Below are 23,388 nucleotides of genomic sequence, written 5' to 3'. Positions count from 1 at the left end.
AGGAGAAAGAAGAGCAAGTAGCAGAGCTGAGTCTGGTCAAATTTCACATTTGCAAACTTCCCTGGAGGAAGATGGTGGAGGTTTTCTTCCCAGGCTTCATCAGCTTCTGAAACTCTTAAATTTTTGTGAGTAGAAAATGTTGGTCACGTAACCAGGAACGGTAGTGTTGAGGTGTTGTCATTCCCAGCCCACCCTCCTCAGGGTATCACACCCCCCTCTCCTGCTGTGCCCAGTTCACCTGTAAAACAGCCCAAGCCACCAATTGTCCTGTTCATCCTGTCAGAAATCTGCCTTGGAGCCTCGCTGCTCTGATGGCTGGAAAATCTCTGACTCCCAGCTGGAATATATGAATTTACATGTGCCTTACTGTTCTGCATGGATGACGTTACCGAGTGAGAGCTGTCACTTGGACATGCTGGGGATTAATTATGGGTCTGCTGGGCCATGCAATATTGAATGAAGGTCGTGATCCTAAAGACACACATGTACTTAACCTTAAATTCATGCACAAACCCGCTGAGAACAGGGAATGTAACATGACCATCCATATGTCAAGCTTGAGTGAACAGAGAGATTTACCCTTTGCCACAAATTGCTGCCTGTCATCCAGATAAAACTGCAATGTTTGCTATGCAGCACGTAACTCCAGGGCTATTTACTTGCTCCTGTGGTGAACTACAGCATCGATTGCTGTGTCAAGGTTGTGCAGACCTGCGTTTGCTCTTTCTGGTTTTCCTTATCTGTTTGCAGATCCCACGTAATCCCTTGTGACAAGAGACTCCACGAGTGCTGGACCAAGACCTCAGACTCCTGTCATGCCTCTCTCCTCATCCTGGCAGCCTCGAGAGTCAGGTTTTAAAGTGTTGACCTGGTCTGTGGTAGAGAAGAAAGCAATTTTCTGGGTCATTTAGAAATCTAAGGTGTGTGAAGTTTCCCAAGGGACAACATGATTTGAATGAAGGAGAGTGTGTGGGTGATCCAAGGAATTGCCACTGGAATAGGAGTAGGTAACTAAGCTATGGAGCACGATGTGCTTGACATATAGGTGGATCTGTCATCCCCGGTCTGATCCCTGCCCTTTGTGTAATAGGAAACCGTGCTTACAGAATAGGGCCAGGCTGCCAAGGGACTTCTTTCAAGATAAATCTCCTGTTGTATTGAGTTCCCTCATGTTCAGACTACCTCTTTATCACAGGGATAATTGTGGTAGTCCCTCATTCCCAACTAGGAGGCAGGCTGTTCATTCTCTCTGATACTCACATTTGCCATATGCTGATCTAGAAAAGCCTGAATAAAATAAAAGGGGGAGGAATTCTCCAACCAGCAATCCAAGGAGGCTGAGCGGCCGCTTTGGCAGCTGTGCCCCCTTCTGACGCAGCTTTGCTCTCAAGGCTCTTTCAGATGCCATGGGGTGGGTGGAACAGCCTGAACCCCCCCAGTATTTGCAGTCATTGAGAAAGGTGCTGAACCCGCTGCCCTGCTGGTGTGAGGCCCTCATTGGTCCCACGGAGGGGCTGATCCGACAGCCCCGCTCCTACAAACAGTGGGCTGGGACGTGCGGAGCCACTGGAGCGCGCGAGATTGGGCAGAGCCACTGAGGTGGGGGGGTTCAAGCTGTGCATGGAGAGCCTTAGCTGGGAGAACAAGCAAGTTTTTAGCAAGCATCTAAGCCAGGGATTTCACCAGGAGGGGTTGCTGCCTTGCTTTGGAGGAGAGACTATGGCAGGTGACTCTGGAGCTGGGAGAAGCTGCAGAGGTATCAGGGAGGAAACCAGCCGAGGAGGACATGGCAAGCGGTAACTCAAGAGGAGAAAGTGTTTTCTCCCTGGGACCCGGATGGGAGCATGGAGATAGAAACTGGGCTCAGAATAGTTCAGAGGAAAGAGAGAGGAAGGAGTGGGAACTAAGCCTTGAAAGTACCAGCAGCAGGATAGTGAATACAAATGAATGGGAGGGAGACTGCAGCAGGTGAGGAACTTCTCATTAAGGAGAGCTTAATGAGACAATAAAAGCCTCTGGGAAGCCTAACGGTCCCCCTGCCTCTCCTCTGGTGAGACTTTCCTGGTGAGTAAAATCTTTGTCTCACTCTTGAGCTTGGGGAATTGATTTGTTAGATAAGGTTAAGGAAAGACAGTGCACAGTGGTCTGAGAGCAGAACCTCTTCCACAGCTTGCTGAAATCAGGCAGGAAATAATATGGCAAATTAGAGGACCTGTATTGGTCAAAAGCTTCTCTGTGCAGGAGAGATGTTGGTAATAGTGTGAATAAGTGGTATAGGCTGGGCCTTACCCAGGTCTCCACAGCCTTTCTTGGCATAGCCAACGGGTGAGGGTCCTGCTCCCAGCAAGGGGGTTAACCTGCTCTTCCTGATCCAGGGCTGGTCCTGGTTGGCACTGAACTGGGGCAGACACAGGGTGCTCTTTGCTGGTTGCACTTTGCTCCTTCCCTGCACCTCTCCCAGCTCCTGCTCAGTGTACAGGGCAGGGCTGGTACCAAATCTTTCTTTACGCCCCCAAGTTGTGCACCCAAGGCACAGGACCTGCTCTCCTGCACTGAATTCTGCTTTAATTTGCAAAGTTGCTCTGCAGTGACCAACTTGAGTCCTTCCTGTGTGCTCACGAAATGCCTGCACAGGGCATGGTGCCTGGGTGCTCTATGTAGAGGAGCTGTAGCTTAGTGAGGTAAATGGCAAACCACGCTGGGACCCAGTGGGGAGGACAGGGAGGAACAGAGCACTAACTAGTGTTTGGCATGAACTGAGCAGCTGTTCAAATTCCCTAAAATGACGTGACTTCACTGCCCAGTTCAACCACTTTTGTCTAAATGCGAATCAAAGGGCAAACCACAGCCACAAACATCAGGTGATGGATGTGAGCAGGATGTGATGCAGACTTTGCAGGACAGAGCTGCCCACACACAGCAAAGCAAAGACAGTCTGGGAAACAAGCAAGAGTGGCTACCACCAGCTCTTGTTTCAGGGCAGTGTTTGTCCAAACCCTTGCACCCAGCTCGAGCTGTGTGTCTGCAGGACCTGTTCCACAACGAGTATTCCCACAAATGTCTCATCTCTTTGTTGGGAGGCTGGCTGGAGAGAACCCTGTGTCCACGCCAGAGCTGGTGTGGCAGATCTGTTAAACATTACAGACTGACCCGGAACTGGGAGCACAGTTTGAAACAGGAAAACACACTGAGCTCAGGGAGTCCTTCAGTCAAAGTTCTGTGCCTCAGGACTGTGACAAATGAGTGGGTGCCTGTTTTCTGCAGACAGCCAAGCAGTAATATTTGATAAAGCAATGAGTGCTATCTACAGCCACAGCCCTTCACACAGAGAAGACGTGTTCTCTGCTCCAGGGCCTTTTTTTAAGGCACTTTGCTTCCCAGACGTGGGGGATGCTATTTCCAAATCACTCTGAAGACATGATAAAATTACTCCTCCTTCCCTCCGTTCTGAAATGCATTTTATAGCACTTTGAGTTCTGCCTCCCTGGGTAATATCCAAGGCAGAATCTTCTGGAGATTGAACTCAGTTGCTCCCCAGGCAGAAAAGCCAAGGGCAGGGGAGCAGGGAGGTGGTGGCCTTTGGGCTGTGCTCAATGTGGAGATATCTGTGCTGCAGAACCTCCCTGTGGGCTCAGAGGGACTGTGTAGGGTAGAGGATGCTTTTGGGATGCCTTGTAGGATCCTCTTTCTGTTGGGGGAGACCAAACCTATTCACAGGACTCTGTCAGGATCAAACCAGAGTGTTTCTTTGGCGTGCTATGTCTGATAGTTCTCACTGTCAGGTGGTTTGGTAGGTGACATTTAATATCCATCTTTTTTTTAAACAAAAACAACCCCAAACAAACAAATAAAAAAAAGCCAACCTGTCTGAGCAGTGATGGATGGAGCACAGGAGCCTGGATGACAGCAGCATTTATCTTCTCTCAGGTGATGGATGCAGGCTGTTGTCCAGCCAAGTGCTGGATGAGCAGTGCCCCTCACCTTGGCTGGACTAGGTGTGTATGGAGGGGTTTTTTTTGCACATCTCTGCTTGCCAGGGTCACATCTGGATTAAGGACAACAAATCTTTGTGAGCCAGTGTATTCACACCCGGCAAATTTTCAGCATTCCTTAGATGACTGCTAATTGAATCATTGTAAATGAAATAAAATCCGTGTGCTCATCTTGAAGCAACTGTTCGTTAAACTCTTAGTGTTTGGATAGCATATTGTCAGATTAACAAATCCCTCTCCCTTGGGAGCTGAGATTTAAACTCACATTCCTCTGATCAGGAAAACAGAGGTGAGAAATTGAGAAATTGATTTTTTTTTCCCTAAGAAAACAAAGGCAATGCCGTTATAAAAAGGATCGGAAGACAGGATCTCTTAGTTCCTGATCCTGTGGCTTGCTTGAGCAATGTCAGGAATTTGGGGCAGCACAAATCAAACAGTCAGCAAGTTCTGGGTGCCCTGGGGTATTGAAAAATGCTTCTGGGGAAGGCTGCTAATTGCATTACGGGTCAGTGCTTCACCAAGTGTCATTTCTAGTTGTTCTGCATCAAGCTGCTCTGCCCCACCAGGCTGCAGTGAAATCCTGCGACAGAGACTGATGCCAAGAGAAATCTCTTCTGCTCTGTGAAGAGGCCAACAAAAAGCTCAAAACCCCTTCCCTTTTGTCCTAAAAGCCCTGAAACAAAACAAGAACCTACTGGGGTCAATGACCCCGAATCAATTGTGGAAGCACCAGCCTGGAAACAGGAAAACACAGACTGGGAACAGTGGGGGTGGCGAGGTGCTGGGAGAGGTCTATTCTCTTACCCCCCACTGTAATTTGGAAGAGGCTGTAGGAAAGTCAGAGGATCAGTGCTGCATCTCTGAGGGTATAAAGAGGCTGATGGCCTCTCTGCTCACATATTTCAAACAGATGTCTTGGCTTTGTGTGAGCCTGCAAGTGGAGTGCTCGACATCTGGCAGCTGCTCCTGGTTAAATGGCTTCTCCTTCCCCAGCTCCCAGTCTGCTGAAAAAAGCAAAAAGAGGAGACAATTGATGAAGCCTTGGAATGAGTGAAGCAAGAAGGAAATGTGAAACACGGGGAAAACACTCGTCCATGAGTATTTAAGGTGGAAAATGCAGCTCATAATGGTTTCAAACTATGAATTTAACATTGCCCTTTCACGGGCATGTTTAAGTGAGGCGTTCAATGGCTTTTCCTCCTCTTTCACATCAAGGCCAGCGTGGACAGAAATACCTGCTGGGATGCTAGGCTTTGCTCCAGTGCACCCTACAGGCCAAGAATAATCAAGTTTAATTGCTTTTTGTGAGAAAAGCTGCAGCAAAAGTACCTAATTTGAACCTTTATACTAAATGCTAAAATTCTGATCCATAAAACACTGTTCATCTTGGGCATACTGAGAAGCATAATTTAAAACAGGTTAGAGGAAAAACCACGATGTTTGGGTTTTTATTTAAAGCAGGGACCTTTATTCTCCTATGTCTGTGTGGGATGACTGTAACTTCCTCAAAGCAGTGAAAGAACAGTTTTGTCATGGGTGTCCTGGGATAAAGCTGGTGGTTTGTTGGTGTTTTCTTTTTTTTTTTTTTTTTTTTTTGTAAACAGGGTGTTTAAAATAAGAGTCTCACTGCAGATGTCAAAAGAATCTTCATGCAGTTCAATCAATGTACATGGCAAGGGGAGTCCTGACAGGGGACTGTGGATTAATCATGTGTGCTGGTGACAGGGAACTGAGACATCACTGATTGTTTCTTTTCCTAATTTACTTTCCAGAGGTGCCCCTTTCCCTACAAACACTGCTGGGTCTGCTGGCAAAGGCCAGATGGTGCCACGGGGACCAGCGGAGATGGAGAGGATCAGCCACAGCGATGGAGGTGCCCGGAGCAGCGTGGCAGCCGCCCGTCCGTCCGTCCCTCTGACAGGGCTGCAGGCGTGGGAGCTCCGAAACGCGGCACCCCGCGGACATCCACTGCTTTTATTCCACATGGACTTTGCACCGGGGCTCTCCCAACCCTGGCAAGGGTCTTTTTTGGTGGGTGGGAGCTGAACTGCGGCGTTGGTGTTCTGGTTCCCACATCATGCCAGATGGGGACCCAGAAGTGCCCTTCTCTTTGGCAGAGAAGGGCAACAAGGCTGGTGAAGGGGTCTAGAAAATGTGTTTTCTGAGGGAGCTGAGTTTGTTTACCTGGAAGAGGTTTGTTTGAGCCTGGAGGAGGCTCATGGGAGACATCATCGCTCTCCACAACAACCTGAAAGGAGGTTGCAGTGAGGTGGGGACTGGTCTCTTCTACCGTGCGTGCAGTGAGGACTAGAGGAAACGGCCTTAAGCTGCGACAGGGGAAGTTCAGATCAGATACCAGAAATTTTTTTTCACTGTTCAGGTGGTCAGGCATTGGAACGGGCTGTCCAGGGAGAGGTGGCGGAGTCACCGTATCTGGAGGGTGTTTTCCAGAGGCGTCTGGATCTGGCGATGGGTGAGATGCTTTAGGGGCTACAGTGGCAGTGCTGGGCTGGCGGTCTCTCCCAACCCTGATGGTTCTGTGATTCTTTGACCCCTGTCCCGGTGTCTCCCCTCACTGCGGGGCTGAGGGGGAAGATGGCGCCGAGTCCCCTCAGCGCGGCGCGAGCCCGTGGCGGGAAGGGGGGGGGGGGGGCGTCGCCCCGGGCCCGCCCCTCCCGCCCGCGCTCCCTCCCTCACGCCCCGCCGCCATCTTGCCCGCGGAGAACTGGAGGGGCTGAGCTCCGCCGCCGTCTCTGCCTCTCCCTCTGCCTCACCCCCTCCTTCCCCTCCGGCCGGGCCGCCTTCTCCCGGGGCCGGGGGGCCGGAGCCGGCAGGTAAGGCCTTCAGCGAGGGGCGCTCCCGCCCGCTCAGCCCGTTTCAGCTGGCTGTGTGGGCAGGACATCCCCCCTTCCCCACACACGGGGTTCTGCCGCCTGAGGAAGGGGCTACGTCGCCCTCCCCTCAGGGGATGGGGACTCTCTCCTGGGCGGGCCCTTTGCAGGGCTTCTCGGGCTCCCCGGCAGCCCCACAGGTGAGGAGGAGCGGCGTGGGGCTGCGATGTGCACTGGCCGCTCCAGGATAGGAGGGATGGGATCCGCAGGGACCACAGGGCCTGTGTAACCCACCTGGAGCAGCTGAAGAATTGTAGGGAGGCGTGGGCTGGAAGGGTCCCTTAGCCCAGGGGGATAGATGAGTGTGGAGGGCCGGGAAAATTCCCTGTGGGGAAGATGGGTGAGAGGGTGCAGATTCCCTCCGTCCCACGAGGATTCCATTGCTTAGTACCATGGTTATCCCATACAGTTATTCCTGCCTCTGTTGCTTTCTGTGCGGACATGCTCAGTTCATGGAGATGTAAAGCCATGTGTACCCAGTAATTGTTGTGTTCATCGTGGCGTGTCTGTGTAACTGTGTGCAGCCCAAAAGGCAGGGCAGGAGTTGGTGCTTCAGCCTCTGTGGTGCCTACGTTGTCCCAGACCTTGCCCACCTCAAACCAGAGGGTTTTGGTCCCAGGTACCCATGTGGAGTCACGTCTTTGCACATCTAATAAAGTTCTGCCAGCTTGCTGTCATCCCAGCACCCGTTTCAAGGTTGATTACTCTTTAAATGCACCTTCCCTCCCCACACACGCTGTGGCCCACCTGTAGCTGCCGAAGTGTGACCACAAAGAAGTCCTTGACCTATGATGTGAAGAGCAGTGTTTAGTGTTGCTGAATACATCAATATCTTATGGTGGTATAAAATGCACCTTGAGCAATAATGGGGAACAACAATTTTGGCTTTCAGCAGATCTCTTAATGCTTCTCATTTCCCTAATCCATGGAAGGAAGACACACAACTGGAGGGGGGGGAAAGAGTGCCTTCTTTATGAATGCTTTTAGTAACAGGGAAAGATGTATCCACGTTGTTCCCATCCAGGCACACAAGCTCTCAGGTGGTGTTCTGAGACCTAAAAGCATTTCTAGTCCGTGCCTTCTTTGGAGCTGAGATGGATCTTGAGCACTATTATGAATATTTGATGGGTGATGGCCATTAGTTAACAGCTGGGAGTTGCAGAGAGTAGCTGAGCAGCAGAACAGAGAAACACTAGCCTAGGATTAGGTTTATCCTTAAATTGTTGGGCACTTCGTTACGCAGGGATACAGGTCTGGCTTTTGAGGTGTGGGGGGTTCACCTGGTTCTAGTAGAGTGAAACATCCAGGGGTTCTGAGGCTGAAATTGTTGCTGTTTGTGCTCACTCTCTGCACATTTTGGAGGTTCTGATGACAGGCAGGTTTTCATTCACAGCAGTTAAGCAGAGCTCAGACTGGCCATCAAGAGATTTGTTGTTAGGAAATTCCTGGCTTGACTTTGGCTCTTCATGAATCAGGTTCCTCTGTGACAAAATCAACCTGACCAAGAGAATGTCTAGTTGCAAAGATGAGGTGAAGAGTTTCTTTATAGAGCCAGCCAACTATCCCTCTAATACAAAAATGGTTGTTGTTTTCTTTTTATTGCTGTTTTGGAGTACTTAACAATTGATAAACCATCAACTTTTTCTAATTAATTACCTGTGACTATTCGATAATTATGTTTCTCAACAGAGAGATGTTTATCAGGAAAGAAGTTACTTCTTTCATAATTTAAGCCATTCATATTTAATATTTCCAGTCCTCTACATAATTCTGAAATGGATGATGAAGCATTATATTTCTTAGACAGAAGTGAGTGAAGTGCAGTGGCCTAGGACTTTTTGAGTTGAATTCTACTTTGGTCTGTCAGGGGCTGCTGGACAATGTGATTTTTTTTTTCTTTTATTTGACTAAAATATTACAGCAGAAGTAGTCAGGAAAATGTAGTTTATAAAGAGTAATAAAAAGATGGAAGCCCATCAAATCCTTGGTGGGATTAGTGGTTTGTGCCTTTATTCGAAACAAAAAAAAAATTGTATCGAATTCCTCATGATATTTTTCTCCTGTTTTCACAGGAGAATTATTAATCTCAAAGAATGACAGCAGCTGCTTCAGCAAGTGGATTCATTGTGCAAGAGGTCATTATTTACAGCTGCCAGCTTTATTGAACTCTTCCTTACGTTTCATCCCTATTTGTAAGTTTATCATTTATTGCAAAGTGATGAAAAGAGACACAGTATGGAAACAGACCCTTCTAGCCAGGACCCAGGAGCTCTGTTCAGCTCCATTCTGCCCCTGACTGGCTTTGTGATCTTGGAAAAGTCAATAAATGTCGCTCAGTTCTGTTAAATGAACTGGACAAGCTGATGGAAAAGAGGATCTCTGTTACTAGATGATAGCCTGAGGAAAACAGTTCAAAATAGGAAAAAACCTGTTAAGTTAGGAGATTTTCAGGGGGATCTTTGGAGAGCTCTAGGGAAACTGTTGAAGTGGGGAAAACAAGTACTAAGGATGCTGGAAAATACAGGCTTATAGGAAATTCTTCACTTTTGAAACAGGGAAAATTTGTTTCTTGTTTTTAACATTGTGGCTCTAACTGACTTTTGATCTCTTGCAGTCTTTTAGAAGTGGAAAAACAACTTAGGGTTGATGTTTTGTGTGTCATCAACTGAAATTGGGGCCATCATGAATATCACCAAGGGTGGGCTGGTGCTGTTTTCAGCTAATTCCAATTCGTCGTGCATGGAACTGTCCAAGAGGATTGCTGAGTAAGTACAGTCTTATTTTATTAATTCTGATTTCTCTCCTTAAGGAAAATTACATGGGGAGACTACCATGGTTTGCAAGAACGTGGTGTGTGCTCTATTGCACAGCCTATTTCAGCAGCTGGAGTAGAAGGAGAATAATTTGTGTTGGAATTGTTCTGTGGCAGGCTGGGGTTGGCTGCAGCACATTATAGGAAACACGTGGGCAAAATTAATGTTTGGAGAGTGTTAAATAATCGTGGCACAAGTTTTTTATCATTTTCCTACTCCTTGTAGTGGGGTTTTCTTAGGCAGCAAAACTACATCTCTCCTGCTCGCTGTATATTTTGGATGGGAACATTCCTTTAGCTTCAATCCATGAATAGCTTCAGCAGAACTTTTATGGCTTAAGTAAATTTTCACCTTGCTAATTAGGATGCATAACATTACTGGGAATATTCCACATGATGGATTTCTTCTTTGAGACTTATGTGCCCAAAGTTAGGTGTGGACAGGAGGAGAAAGGGGCTGCAAAGGAACTCAGGTTACGTGTGGCAAGAATTTGGGCATGAGTGTGTGTCATAATCTGTAACTGTCTCCTTTTTGTAGTGATGGGGATCTGTGCTAATCCTGGCATGGAATAAATACATTATCCATAGAATAGTGCTTGCTGTATTTCCTCTTCACTCTACATTGACTGTTTTCTATAGAGGAGAACAACTTAAAAGTTGTATTTTGCCACGTGTATATACATATATATAGGGCAGGAAATACATGTTAAAAATTAGAAATTGTTGCATGATTTAGTATTCAAGCATTTTTTTTTCTGCTGCTTGTTCTTCTGAGCTTGACTTGAAAATGAGTTTAGCTTAGTCTGCAGTGCAGAAACTGTAGGTGCTTTTTAAAGAGATGTCCACTGTAATTATTGGTTTTATGGTTTGGGACTTTCTTTCCTTGGTTTTCTGCTGTGGAATACAGCATTTTCAGTAACTATTGCATTGTGGGATTTGCATTTGTTTTGTCCTTCCTTTCCCCCTATTGACTTCTCCTTGTTTTCTGCTCCTGCAGGCGCCTGGGAGTTGAGATGGGGAAGGTTCAGGTTTATCAGGAGCCAAACAGAGGTGAGCATTTAATTAGCAAAACTGGAATTGTACCCAACACTGATGTGCATGTGTTGGCTCCCCTTTTCTTAGACTCTGTTGAGTTTTGCTATTGCAAATATTACATATTTTTCTCCTTGGCAGAAACAAGAGTGCAGATTCAGGAGTCTGTGAGAGGAAAGGATGTATTTATCATCCAAACAGTTTCAAAGTGAGTAACTGTTCAAAGACCCTGTGCTAGTATTTGACATGGGCTGTCCATAGGAATGCTTCTGGTTTTAATTTCAGTCATTTCTTATGTATGTGATACAGTGCAATAAGCTCAGATTAACTAGATAGAGTCTTTTCTTTGTTGTTATTTGTTTTGGGTTTTTCTTTTAATATGTGCACAAAGCCGACTTTGGCATAAGCAAACTTCTCTTATTTTAATTTTCAGTGAATATATCAGTGAAATATTCCCCTGGGTCCCTGCATTCTTTCCCTAAGTATTCTTTTCCTTATGTCATTCTCTTTAAATTTTTCCCTTTTCAGCTGCCCATCTCTAGCTCCATCACAAAGCTGGAAATGTAGGAGGAAAATTTCCTGGGCAATGTGTCCCACGATTCAGAAAACAGCATCTTTTATTTTAAGTGAACTTTACAAATGCTAAGGTTATTTTTTTAATGGCAACAGAAATAATAGGCCTTAGTTGATGATCACTTCTCTTAGAGAACAGATGCTAACTGTTAAGTATTTAGCTTGCTCTTGGCTTAACAAGAGAAGAATTTGTTGTAAAGTGCAAAATATTTTTTTTTTAAAAAGCATATCTATATGGGAAAATACATATATTTTTGTGGACAACAGGAAGTGATATTGGGGATAAATTATGGGCTACTTTTTCATAGCAACACTGTCCAACAAAGACAACTGAATTGTCCAAAATGGCAGAGTGAAAACAGTAAAGAAGTGTAATCCTGGTGAAGAATTCAAATGCTGGGCCCAGGGCACTTGCCATCCTGAAGTCCAGAGCTGGAAGCTTAGTGAAGTTTGCTCAGTCTCCGTACTTTGAGCTACTCTGGCATGAAATTCCTGGGGTGGGTATAAATGCTGTGCTGAATACAGGATTTTTGTGCCCGGGATACAGAACTGGGTGTTTGTCGTTGCAGGGATGTGAACACTACGATCATGGAGCTCCTGATCATGGTGTATGCCTGTAAAACCTCCTGTGCCAAAAGCATCATTGGAGTCATCCCTTACTTCCCATACAGCAAACAGTGCAAGATGAGGAAAAGGGGCTCCATTGTCTCTAAGTTACTGGCCTCAATGATGTGCAAAGCTGGTAAGAGTGTGGGCTGTTCTGAAATTATCAGGGCAAGGGGGCTCCTGCTGTCAGCTTCCAGGTTTAGAGAGGTCTGTGCACAACTTGGGACTCTTTAAAAATAACTGCTGAGTTTTTCCTGTGTTTAAAACCCACATAAAAAGGAGAATTAGAAATTCTCTCATTAGAGATTGTTTCTAATTAGAAACGTTTCTGAACGATGAGTTTGTAAAAAACCCAAACTTGAAGCAGCCATTTTACACTGAGTCCTACTGAGTTGGCAAAATGAGTCTGCTGGGCTCAGCTGCCATGCTATCCATCTCTTAATACCATTCTTTATGTTTTTAACACTCTTGAACAGTTGTGCATTGTCATTTCTGGCCTGTTTTTTACCTGTTGGATGAATGCACTTTGTCCTTTACATTTGAGATGATGTGGGAGAATGAGACTATTCATTTCCACAGCCTTCAGCACATTTTCTGCTCCTTTCCTTTCATTCCCACTGCTGGGAAAAAACAGGCATTCATCCCAAGCACAGTGTGAGCTGGTTTGTTATTTTGGGAGAAGTGGGGTTTGGTGTTTAGGAGTTGGGCCCCTTTTTCAGGAGTTCAGGACTACAATGAGTGTGCCGGGGTCTGTGACACAGGACAAATTAGTGCTTCCATTTTGTCCCGTGGAGAAGGATCTTACCTGCCTCAGTGTGGCACTACTGAGTCAGTTATGTGGAGTGTTCTGAGGTTCTTTTAAAAAGACACTGTAGAAGTCTCAAAACATGTTAATGCCCGTGTGCTTAAGAGGGACGTAGTTAATTTGTTATGTACTTTCACTGAGTGTAATGTTGTTCTCGTGCAGCTTGGAGATTTTCTGGACAAGCTTCAGTGAAACTTAGAAAAATAAAGACTGTCTTGTCTTGTTCTCTCTTCCTTTTCTTGATGTGCTTCTCTCTATGTCTTGTTCCTTTTTTTTTTTTAAGGACTAACTCATCTTATTACCATGGATCTACATCAGAAGGAAATTCAGGGCTTCTTCAACATTCCAGTTGATAACTTGAGAGCATCCCCGTTTTTACTACAGTACATCCAAGAAGAGGTGAGGAAGGCCTGCTGTTACAGTTACTTTTTTTTACATTACCTTTTTTGTCATGTCTCAAGGCATCTGAAACAAATTCCTCTGAAAAGATTAACTCTTCAAACAGAATTTTAAGGGGAAAGGACCAGTTTGTGGCAGGGAATGGTGTTGGGGCAGTTGATTATTTTCCTCCCCACGTGCTTAACTTTTACTTCCATGGAGAGCTGGTGTTTTCTTACCTGTGCAGCAAAACTGCTCTATCTTCTTAGATATATTCCCCTAATATTGGAAAAAAAAAGAAGTTAGGATTTCTGTGCTCTTGATGTCCTCTTCCTTTCCTGTTTCCAGTTTCCTTGACGTTTATAGGATGGAGTGCTTGTGTGGGTGTAATTAATGTCTCATGATAAAAGCCACTTTGGGAATTGTAAACTATGAGAGAGCCTATTGATCATGCTCTGAAAGCAAGCCCAGCTGATTTCTTGTGTGGAAATCTCACCCACTGTTTGTTCAGCATGTCTTGACTTGAGCAGCTTAACTTGGGGCGTTCTGAGCTTCCATTTCTCCATCTTATTTTTACAAGTGCTTTGAGAAGGGCTACTGGTAGATTCATCCATGCAAATGATAATTGTAGGTATAAGATACATGTTAAGCCTCTGACTAATGATAATTTGGAATAAAGCAAATGCTTTCTTCCTGGTGAGAGAAAAGGTTGGGTTCACTCTTACTTTTGGTTCCAAGCTATTTCTTTTTATAGGGTTATGAATGCCCCAATTTAAAAACCAAAATGAAACACGCCCCACCCCACCCCCCTAAGAAAACCCAAACCCACATGATTTTGTTATGACAGTGTTAAAATCTGTTTGGGGAATCAGTTACCATTTGAAGCTCTCTTTATCATTTCATTTGGTAATAGAATCAAAGAGGGTGGCAGAACAAAACCCCAGGCTTTGGCTTTGCCACAGTCATTCATCTTGTGTTCCAGGAGAGAAGTATTGCACATTGTAAGGACTTCCTAAGTTAAAAAAAAGGGAAAAAAAGTGGAAAACCAAGCATGCAGACACAAGAGAGGTTGTACCTTTATATGTTGCTACAGTGTGTGATTTATAGTTGGCAACAAGATCATGGTGCTGCTTCAAGTCTTGAAGCACTTTTTGAATCATGAGCTTTTAATGGCTTACAAAGAATTGTTGCAGCTTTGAGTCTGGCACTGCTGTGCAGTCTAACAAATGAACATTTACAGAGGGATCTGAAGTACGTGTAGAGAAGTCTTAGAAGATACTTTCAGTTCTTTATTTCTTCGTTCCTCTGCTCGTCCATGAGGGGACTTGTTAAAACTGGAGTTGACTGACTGGATCTGATCACTTGGGATCTACACTGGCAAGTACCTTGACCAGCCAAGTCGTTTATAGTATCTTAAAACTGTGATCCAGTGCTGCTCAGGAGGAATTTAGTATTCATTCCAAGTTCCTGGTGGCCACAACTTGCTGGATATCCTTCATTGGGAATGCCAGAGCTTTCAAAGCAGTTGGAGTCATGATGGGGTGCACTGAATCGCATGAAATGGAGTCCAGCTTGGTAAGAGTGGAGGCCATTTAAAAAACATTTAACTGAAAGGTGAGAGGACGAGGGCTTGTAGTTGTTCCCTGTTGGGAATTTATGCATAGGTGTGAAGAGAATTACTCAGTGTTGTGGGATGAAGACAGTCCAATCAGTGAAACTCATGTGATATGAAAATAGTTTTGTTGGGTTTCCTCTGTATTGCTTAGAAAATGTTGGCTACTTGGTGTCTTCTCTTTCCTGTGTGTACAAGTTAATCCCAGAGTGATGTAGCTCTTTGTTTTGAGGAGCTGTTGATACCTTACTGCTTTGTGGATGACACTTCTGGCTTTCTGACTTCATTTTTGAAGAGCTGAGAACAAATTTGGTAATTTGGCAGGGGAAAAATGAGGCAATGGTGTCTGAACAAGATCAAAGCCTCTGTTATGTCAAGTGACAGGCCCTGCCTTGTCCATACCTTCCGTCATGTTAATCTTTGTAGCCTCTTGTATAACTAAGTGTTTGTAAAGGACAGAACATGCTGAATTCCCAGTGTTGTAGGTGGAGTTAGTAACATTGTGGGTTATTAACGTTGCCCGACAACGTCCTCGGAAAAGTTCTTGTTTTCAGTTGATTAGGTCCTTGCCCAAATTTTTTTCTTTCCCATGCTTGTTTCAGGGAGAGCTTTTGGAAATACTCAGCCAGCACAGTTTGTGTGTTTGAGGAAAAGATTGTGGAAGGACTTACCTTGCCTGTGTTTGCAGAAAACCTGCTTGTTTCTGTGCCCTGGGATGAGTATTTGACATCTTGACAGCAAGGTGGTGAGCAGCATGACAGGGTGTCAGCCCCCCAAATTTGTGCAATCACATCTGTAACAGATCATTTTGCAGGTCCCTTAACTCTGGGAGTCTGAGGATGGACCTGCTCTGTAGGACTTGGCTTGGCTGAGAACTGTGGCAATGGAGAGAGGGCCAGCCAGGTTCTCTTTCAGCTGCTCTCCATAGAGATGGATCATCCCAGGGAAGCACAGTGAAGGAAACTACTGAGTTTGCAAGGACTGGGGTAAGATGAGATATGAGAGGGAGCGTAAGTTGCTGTGGAAAGGAGGGCTGGAAGTGTGAACAGTGGAATGCTTGAGAAGTTATGGACAAGGCAAGATGAGTCTGATGTGGAGTCACTGTTTGCAGGGAAAATGGAGATGAGGATAAGAAACTTTTGAGAGATGGGGACTAAAATGGTGGTTAAACAGAGAGCAGGAGTCTGGAGTGAAAAACCAGTGTGAAAATGGGTCAGGGGCAGCAAACTGAGGAGTAGATCGTGTTTGTGAAACGTGACTGAAGTCTCTGTCAAACCTCAAAAGGAAATGCAGACTGCCTGGCCTTACCCCTCTGGTGCTGTTGACGTTTGCAGCAGCCTCTCCTCGTGCTGGTCAGTGTGGAGGACAGTTTGCAGCACTGTGAGACTGTGACTCCAGGAGAGTGCAGTGAACATGGAACTTATATCCCTTCTGATTGTTCATAGAAATAGTCGGTGTTACCTGATGGAGAGGTGTGACTTTTCTCGGTGTGCTCTCTAAAGCAATAGGAAATGGGTGAAATGCTGTTTTCAAGTGATGAAAGACAATTAAAGTTGAACAGGAAACTTTAATTTTGATGGTTTCCTGTTTCTTTCAACACTTGTCTGCCTAGCCCTGATGTTCTAAAGCAGTTACTTTTCTGTAATCTCTCCTATAACATGGGATATATGAAAGGTACAGTTCCAATATCTGACTTTTCTAAATACCTGTTTTTACTGAGCTGTCAACTCTGATCATTTACCATGGATTCCTGAGGTTGCTTTCTTAGGTGAAAATGTTCGATGCTTAAAGTTCTTCTGGCAAAATAAAGTTCTCTGATTCTTACTGAGTTTAAATTTGTCTAAAGATATGAAGTGGACATTGCTATCTGTTATTTACTACAGATACCAGACTACAGGAATGCTGTAATTGTGGCCAAATCTCCTGCGTCTGCAAAGAGGTGGGTAAGATCTGCTCTCTTGCCTTGGAGCAGGAAATCTCTGTCGGGATTTTGTTCTTAGGATCAAGTGAAGGACAGATATCCAATAATTAGAAGATGCAGCCTTCAAACCCCTCCCAGTTCTGCCTTGTCAGCTGTGTAGTTTTTACATCTTCTCTGTAATCACAATAAATCTAAGGAGACTTGAAAAAAACAAACAAAAGGATGAGGTAAATCAGTGCAGTGCTTATGATCAAGAAGGTTTTTAATCATGTTCTATTTGTGTGCATTTACATTTTAAATTTCCTGCTGTAAATGAAGAAAAATGGCTGGAAATGTAATGCCATTCATCCAAAGGAATTGCTTAATGTGGGCTTAACTGTAAGAACATGGTTGATCAGATCCTAAATACAGATGGTGAAACAGGATTTGATATTTGAGAAGATTTTGATTGTGAAGTCCTTGTGGTTGAATGACTGTTCTTAATCCATGAAACTTTTTAGTTGACTGTTCCCAGATGCTTTGGAATTAAACTGCTGTCAGCAGGTGCTGTAAGAGCTGGACAATGGTTTAAGAGATGCTGTATTTGCTGTGGTGGCAAACCAAGAGTTTGTTGAAGAGTTATTTAGACTTTCATGCCAAGGAATTTGTGATACTTTGTGTTTTTGTTATTTTATGTAACAATTCAACTTGTGTCATCTTTGTTCTCCAGCAGTACTTTTTGTGATTCCTTTTGTTTCGGCCAGTCATTTTCTATTTATTTCTCTCCCATTTCTTTTCCACGGTGTCAGTGTTGCCACTTGGGTGTAGACAGGCTTTTGTTGAAGCATTTTAACACTCATCCAGTAATTGTCAATGCCAGCAAATAGTCTGTTCAAACTGACCAGACAGATGGGTTGCACACACAGGGATTTGGGGAGGAGAGGTTCCCAGAGCTCTATTGTTAAACTTCTTCATGTGGACCTACGAGAATTTAAGGGCAGTATTTGAAGAGGTACATTGTATTGGGGAAAGGGTGATTGGATGTTTCAGCCTAATCCAGGCTGAAAACAATCCAGGAAAATACTTGTGATGAATGCCTACTTGTGGAGAAGAACCCGTGCTTGGTGCAGTTCAGAATGTTTCTGCGGTTTCTGAGCTCACTGGAAAATTAATAAATCATTTTGCTCTTACTTTGAACTTTGTTCAGTTTAATATTGCATTTTAACGTAATTATTATGGTTTTATTGATAGGATTATGCCTGCTAAGTCCTAACTCTTAATGTTTGGAATAATAATTACCTGTAATTAACTACTCGCAAGAATATTGTAACTGTATGATAACCACAGGGTGGAGGATTCTTCATTTTTAATTAACTGAGTATCATGATGGGCAAATTATTCTTTGGACTCTGGATTGTTTGGATAGTGAAACAAGGCTTGAGGATAGAGGAGATGATTCAGGCACGGGTCTGAGGTGCTGATGTTAGAGCAGAGTGACTCACTTTAGATGTGCTGGATTCACTTGGACCAGAGGAGGTGAGATGGGGTGGCTTGGGCAGGGTCCCAAACTTTGGGTGTGCAAGGTAAGGTGGGATAGATGTGCTAATTTACACTTGCTGCTTCCAGGATCTGGGATTCAAGCACTGTCTGTGAAATTCCCATTTTCCTGGCTCTCTGCTTTGCCCACTCCCCCAGCTGACCTCACACTTCTTTCCAGAAATTTCTAATTTTAGTCAAAGAAATACTGCGCTGTGAAGGAACTTTATGTCAGCTAATAATAAAATCCAGGCTGTTCAGCTTGAAGTGTGGTTTGCCAGGCAGAATGATCATCTGGACCCCCTTTTCCACAGGGTATCTCAGATTGTGTCAGCAGGTCAGGGATATTGTCCTTATTTAGTGCTAAAAATAAATAGGTGAACACTTTTTTTTCATATGAATATATATTTTTTCCTATGAAATGTAGACAATCTAGACATCAAGACTATTCTTGGTTACTGTTAGATGAGATTCCTAAAGCACTGGAATCCCAAGGATGCCGAAGGCTAGGGAATGGTTTTTGGCTGTTGGGCAAAGCAGAAGGGAGTAATCACAATTATGTGACTTGCAACATTTATCCTGTTGCTTCAAGGCCCATATGGGCACTTTCAGGGTTATTCTGACTCACAAACCTGGTGGAATCAAGATATTAAGGGGCAAGTGGTTCCTTCCATGTGTCCTCCTAAAATTTTAGGATCATTTCATTTTCCTCTGAAACGGTAGAAGTAAAATGGGAATAGGTTAGGGTTGTATGTAGGTGAATTATTTTAAATTTAACGCGTTCCTGGTGTTTTTTAACCCTTTCCCTGCAGGGCACAGTCGTTCGCTGAGCGCCTGCGGTTGGGAATCGCTGTGATCCACGGGGAAGCTCAGGATGCCGAGTCTGACATGGTGGATGGTCGGCACTCCCCACCCACAGCCAAATATGTCGCTGCTATTCACCCCAGTTTGGAGATCCCCAGTAAGTAAGTGTGTGTGGGAAAGTGTTACCTGGCCTTTTCTTGGGGAATGGGGCTGGCAGTGATGGGCCAGCAAAAAGGAACTGGTGGTGTCTGCCAGCCACTTTGTTTCTGTGCTAAAATTAAGAATTCGTTGAACTGGTTCACAGTTCGAGTGTAAATGAATGTAGTTAATATTTTAACTAAGCTTAAAAAGATCATTTATGTATTAAAGTCCTGCTCGTTTTCCCAGTAATGCTGTTGAGATAGTTGTTGATCCATGTCTCTCTCTTAACTAGTGACCCAGCAGACATTATTAAAGTAAATCTTATAAACTTTCTCTTTTCTTTCTCCTTTCTATCCCTCTAAACCAATTTTCCCTTAATCAGTGCTGATTCCCAAGGAAAAGCCACCCATCACAGTTGTTGGAGATGTGGGAGGAAGAATAGCTATCATTGTGGTAAGATGTCTTCACTTCTCATCAATGATGTTAAACATGTTAAAGTTGAAGAAATCAAGTAAACATTCTGTACCAACCACTAAACTTGGGTTGCTGGTGGACTTTTGATTCCATGGGGCAGGACTGAGCACACTGTGAAGTGATCCATGCTGAAAAGCAGAGTTTGGACCTTGTTTCCATGAGTAGGGCAGGTGAAACTCTGTTCAGTGCTTACCTGAAGGAGAGGGGTTTCAGGTGCACATCAAAGCAGGGGAAAATCACTGTGTTTCTGTCCAGGAGTTTTAGTGAAGCTGAGATGATGGACATGGACCTGTTGGAGCAAGTCTGGAGGAGGCCACCAGGTTGATTAGAGGGTTAGAGCTCCTCTGCTGTGAGGAAAGGCTGAGAGAATTGGGATTGTTCAGCCTGGAGAGGAGAAGGCTCGGGGTGACCTAACTGTGGCCTTCCAGGACCTGAAGGGGCCAACAGGAAAGATGGAGAGGGACTATTTCCAAGGGCCTGGAGTGACAGGACAAGGGGAAATGGCTTTAAGCTGACAGAGAGTAGGGTTAGATGGGATATTAGGGAGAAATTCTTCCTGTGAGGGTGGTGAGGCCCTGGCACAGGTTGCCCAGAGAAGCTGTGGCTGCCCCATCCCTGGAAGTGTCCAAGGCCAGGTTGGATGGGGCTTGGAGCAACCTGGGATAGTGGAAGATGTCCCTGCCCACACCAAGGGGTGGAATGAGATGATCTTTAAGATCCCTTCCAAACCAGACCATTCCATAATTGCGTGATTCAGTCATGGTTTCTCTAAAGCAGGGTGTTATCTCTGGGCTTGTCATAAAAAAGGGCAATCTCCTGATAGTTTGGGTTCTGCTGTACTTGCCAGAGCTGCCCTGTCAGTCTGAGTGCTGTGTGTGAGGCCGTGGTGACTCGGTGGTGTTTTGGCAGGATGACATCATTGATGATGTCGACAGCTTCCTGGCTGCGGCCGAGACCCTCAAGGAGAGGGGGGCTTACAAGATCTTTGTCATGGCCACCCACGGCCTCTTGTCTTCAGACGCTCCCCGGCTGATCGAGGAGTCTGCCATCGATGAGGTAAGTGTGGATTCTGAATCCTGATGGTTTTTTTTTTAAGGAAACATCTACCTGTCCTTAAGCTACAGCAGGAGAGGGAAACGTGGGAAGTGCTGAGGTGCTGGACTGCCAGTGTCAGTGGAGCTTTCCCCTCAGTGTTGGGGATATTTTGTACCTTCCTCTGGCTCTTTGTGGCAGTATGAATGAAAGAAGGACAGTGCCATTAGTATCCATGGCAATGTGGGGCTTTTCCTAGGATTTTGACCCTGACAATAATGTAAAATCTTATCAGCAGTGGTGGCTTGATAGGATCTGTGAAACTCCCTTTCACACTTCCAATAGGGAAGGTGGAAAACATAACGGAGCTATGTCCTCCTGATCATTTTTTCTTCCCGTAGGTGGTTGTTACAAACACAATTCCACATGAGATACAGAAACTCCAGTGCCCTAAAATCAAGACTGTGGATATCAGCATGATCCTCTCGGAAGCCATTCGCAGGATCCACAACGGGGAGTCCATGTCGTACCTTTTCAGGAATATAGGACTGGATGATTAATGCTTCTGACTCTAAAGGAACACCCCGGGCCAAACTGGAAGGGAACAGAGAACGAGCTGTGAAGCATCTTGCTTTACCTTAATCTTTCCGTTGAGCCACTTCTTGTTTTCTCTTGGTTTAAGTATGGAGGTAGAACAGTTTTGGAGAGCTTTTTTTTTTTCTTTGCAGGTTTTTTTTTTTTTAGGGGGGGTGGGTGGGAATAAACATTTTACAAAAAAACTGTTCTAGTTGCTTTTAGGTTAGTTGCACTATACACGATGGAAAAATCCCACAAAACACTTGAGGCAAGAAATTGGCTTCTAAATTAAGCATTCCTTTTCCAAAGCTGCTTGCTACAAGTGCTTTAAAAGATAACAAACTGAAGTGACTGTATAATATTTGCATTTTAAAAGCCAAAAAGGTTGTACTGTTGTATGCAGTTCAGTGATTTTGTAGGAGTGCTTTTATAGAAAAGCATATGGAATATGCACCTGTATTTATTTTCTGCAACAAAGAATAAAGACTTGTTTTGTGTGAGCTTTCTAAAAATGTTCATGTGCTGGTCCCTTGTCTTCCAGACTCTGTCCTCTTAAATATTGGCAGGTGTTACAGGTGGATATCAGGGAGCAACAGGGACTTAGAAACTGGCACAGATTGCCCAGAGAAGCTGTGGCTGCCCCATCCCTGGAAGTGTCCAAGGCCAGGTTGGACAGGGCTTGGAGCAACCTGGGCTAGTGGAAGGTGTCCCTGCCCATGGCAGAAGGGTGGAATGGGATGACCTTTAAGGTCCCTTCCATCCCAAACCATTCTGTGATTCTGTGCCTCAGGAATATTGGGGGGGGTAGAAATTCAAGCTGGTAAAATCCAACTCAGCTCATCACAGGTAAACTGGGCTTTTCTGAGGTTTCTTGCCTGGCCTGAAAGCGTGGATGAGTTAAAAAATACTCTGCAGTGCAGAGCTGAACTTGTTCAGGTTTGTTTTCCCAAGCATCCCTGGGCAGGTGTGGGTGGAACGGCCAGACAGCTGCCAGACGGCTTCTGGTCCTGGAGACCTGGAGTTCCTCACCTGTTGCAGAGAAAACAGCGCTGGAATTGATGAGCATTTAGAGGTGGTTTGGTTTAATCTCCCCATCGTGTCCTGCAAATGAGTATAAAACTTTTGACGTGTTCAGAAGGGAAAGTTGACCTTTGTCGACACCAATTCTCTGCTTGAGAGGAACTTCCAAGGGCTTTGGAGGGTTCATTGACTTCTGAGGATAAAGGCAGGTGTTTTCCTTAACGTTAATGGGTACACCAGGCTGATGTATTCACACTTGTCAGTACTTTGGATGTGTTAATGTGGGTCAAATTCCAGCGGGGCAGCGAGGGGGAAGGTTGGTGGAGCTGCTCCCGCTGCTGCGGCTCCTTCAAAGGGAGGAGGAATGCTGACCTGACTCAGTGATGGGCATATTAGTTGCACTGTGTTTATTTTATTAGTGAGACCTTGTGGAAGCGTGCTGCCACTTGGGAAGGAGCCAGCCAAGCCTCCAGCGCAGCAAACTGATGGCTAAATACCCAAAAACATGGAATTCAAAGGTGTCTGTTTCGTGTTGGTCTTTAAGGAATAACAATGCCTTCCTTTCTCAACAGCTCCCTGAAAGGAGAGTGCAACCAGTTAGTGGTCTCTTCTCCCAGGTAACAAGTGGCAGGACAAGAGGAAATGGTCTCAAGTTGCACCATGGGAGGTTTAGGTTGGGTATTGGGAAAAATTTGTTCATGGAAAGGGTTGTCAAGTGTTGGAACAGGCTGCCCAGGGCAGTGGTGGAGGGATTTAGAAGCCGTGTAGATGTGACACTGGGGGACGTGGTTTTGGTGGTGACATGGGAGTGCTGGGTTAACGGTTGGACTGGATGATCTTGGAGAGCTTTCCCAACCTAAGTGATTCCAGGATTTATGATCCCTTCTGTGAGGGTTTCTCCTGGTCAGCCCTTTGCTGCCATGCTGAGGCTCCACCTCGGGCATTCACCCAACTCCTGTGTTCAATCATTCCTTTAACACAAACCCCCCAGCCTTGCCCTGTTTCATGCAAAGCAATTATGGTATTGATGAGGGCTCAAGAATTTGGGGGCAAATTTCATCCATGGGGCTGGATTGCTGGTCCTTTAGCTTTTCATTGGAGTGGTGGAAAAGGATTGAAGTGTGTACAGCATCCCTGGGACATTTTCTGTACCTGTTCATTTGTGAGGCACCAGAATTGAGGGGTTTCAGCTCCCTGGGGAGCG

The 23,388-nt window shown here is 45.2% G+C and overlaps 2 protein-coding genes across 11 annotated transcripts in view; one reads left to right on the top strand and one right to left on the bottom strand.

Moving 5' to 3' along the window:
• Positions 1-23,388, bottom strand: part of SHMT1 (serine hydroxymethyltransferase 1) — a 147,212-nt gene that overhangs the window by 8,821 nt on the left and 115,003 nt on the right. The gene's annotated exons all lie outside the window — the stretch shown is intronic.
• On the top strand, positions 1,567-21,664 carry PRPSAP2 (phosphoribosyl pyrophosphate synthetase associated protein 2). 10 transcript variants are annotated; one of them, XM_051778811.1, is made up of 13 exons: positions 1,567-2,064; positions 5,765-6,023; positions 8,956-9,018; positions 9,498-9,648; positions 10,693-10,745; positions 10,869-10,935; positions 11,870-12,042; positions 12,995-13,110; positions 16,585-16,640; positions 18,950-19,098; positions 19,465-19,535; positions 20,466-20,612; positions 20,990-21,664. In XM_051778811.1, the coding sequence occupies exons 4-13, from the start codon at positions 9,530-9,532 to the stop codon at positions 21,146-21,148; spliced, it is 1,110 nt and encodes a 369-aa protein (XP_051634771.1). In that variant the 5' UTR covers positions 1,567-2,064; positions 5,765-6,023; positions 8,956-9,018; positions 9,498-9,529; the 3' UTR covers positions 21,149-21,664. The 10 variants fall into 10 exon arrangements, with proteins under 10 accessions (XP_051634771.1, XP_051634716.1, XP_051634726.1 ...); XM_051778756.1 differs by having other exon boundaries at positions 8,956-9,075; XM_051778766.1 differs by lacking the exons at positions 1,567-2,064; positions 5,765-6,023 and adding an exon at positions 6,030-6,185 and having other exon boundaries at positions 8,956-9,075.

Source organism: Manacus candei, unplaced genomic scaffold (assembly GCF_025592945.1).
Source record: "Manacus candei isolate 608988 ecotype Guabito, Panama unplaced genomic scaffold, ASM2559294v1 h1tg000002l, whole genome shotgun sequence".
Lineage (NCBI taxonomy): Eukaryota > Metazoa > Chordata > Aves > Passeriformes > Pipridae > Manacus > Manacus candei.
Note: the sequence above shows the minus strand (reverse complement) of the source record. Positions and strands in the feature narration are given on the sequence as shown.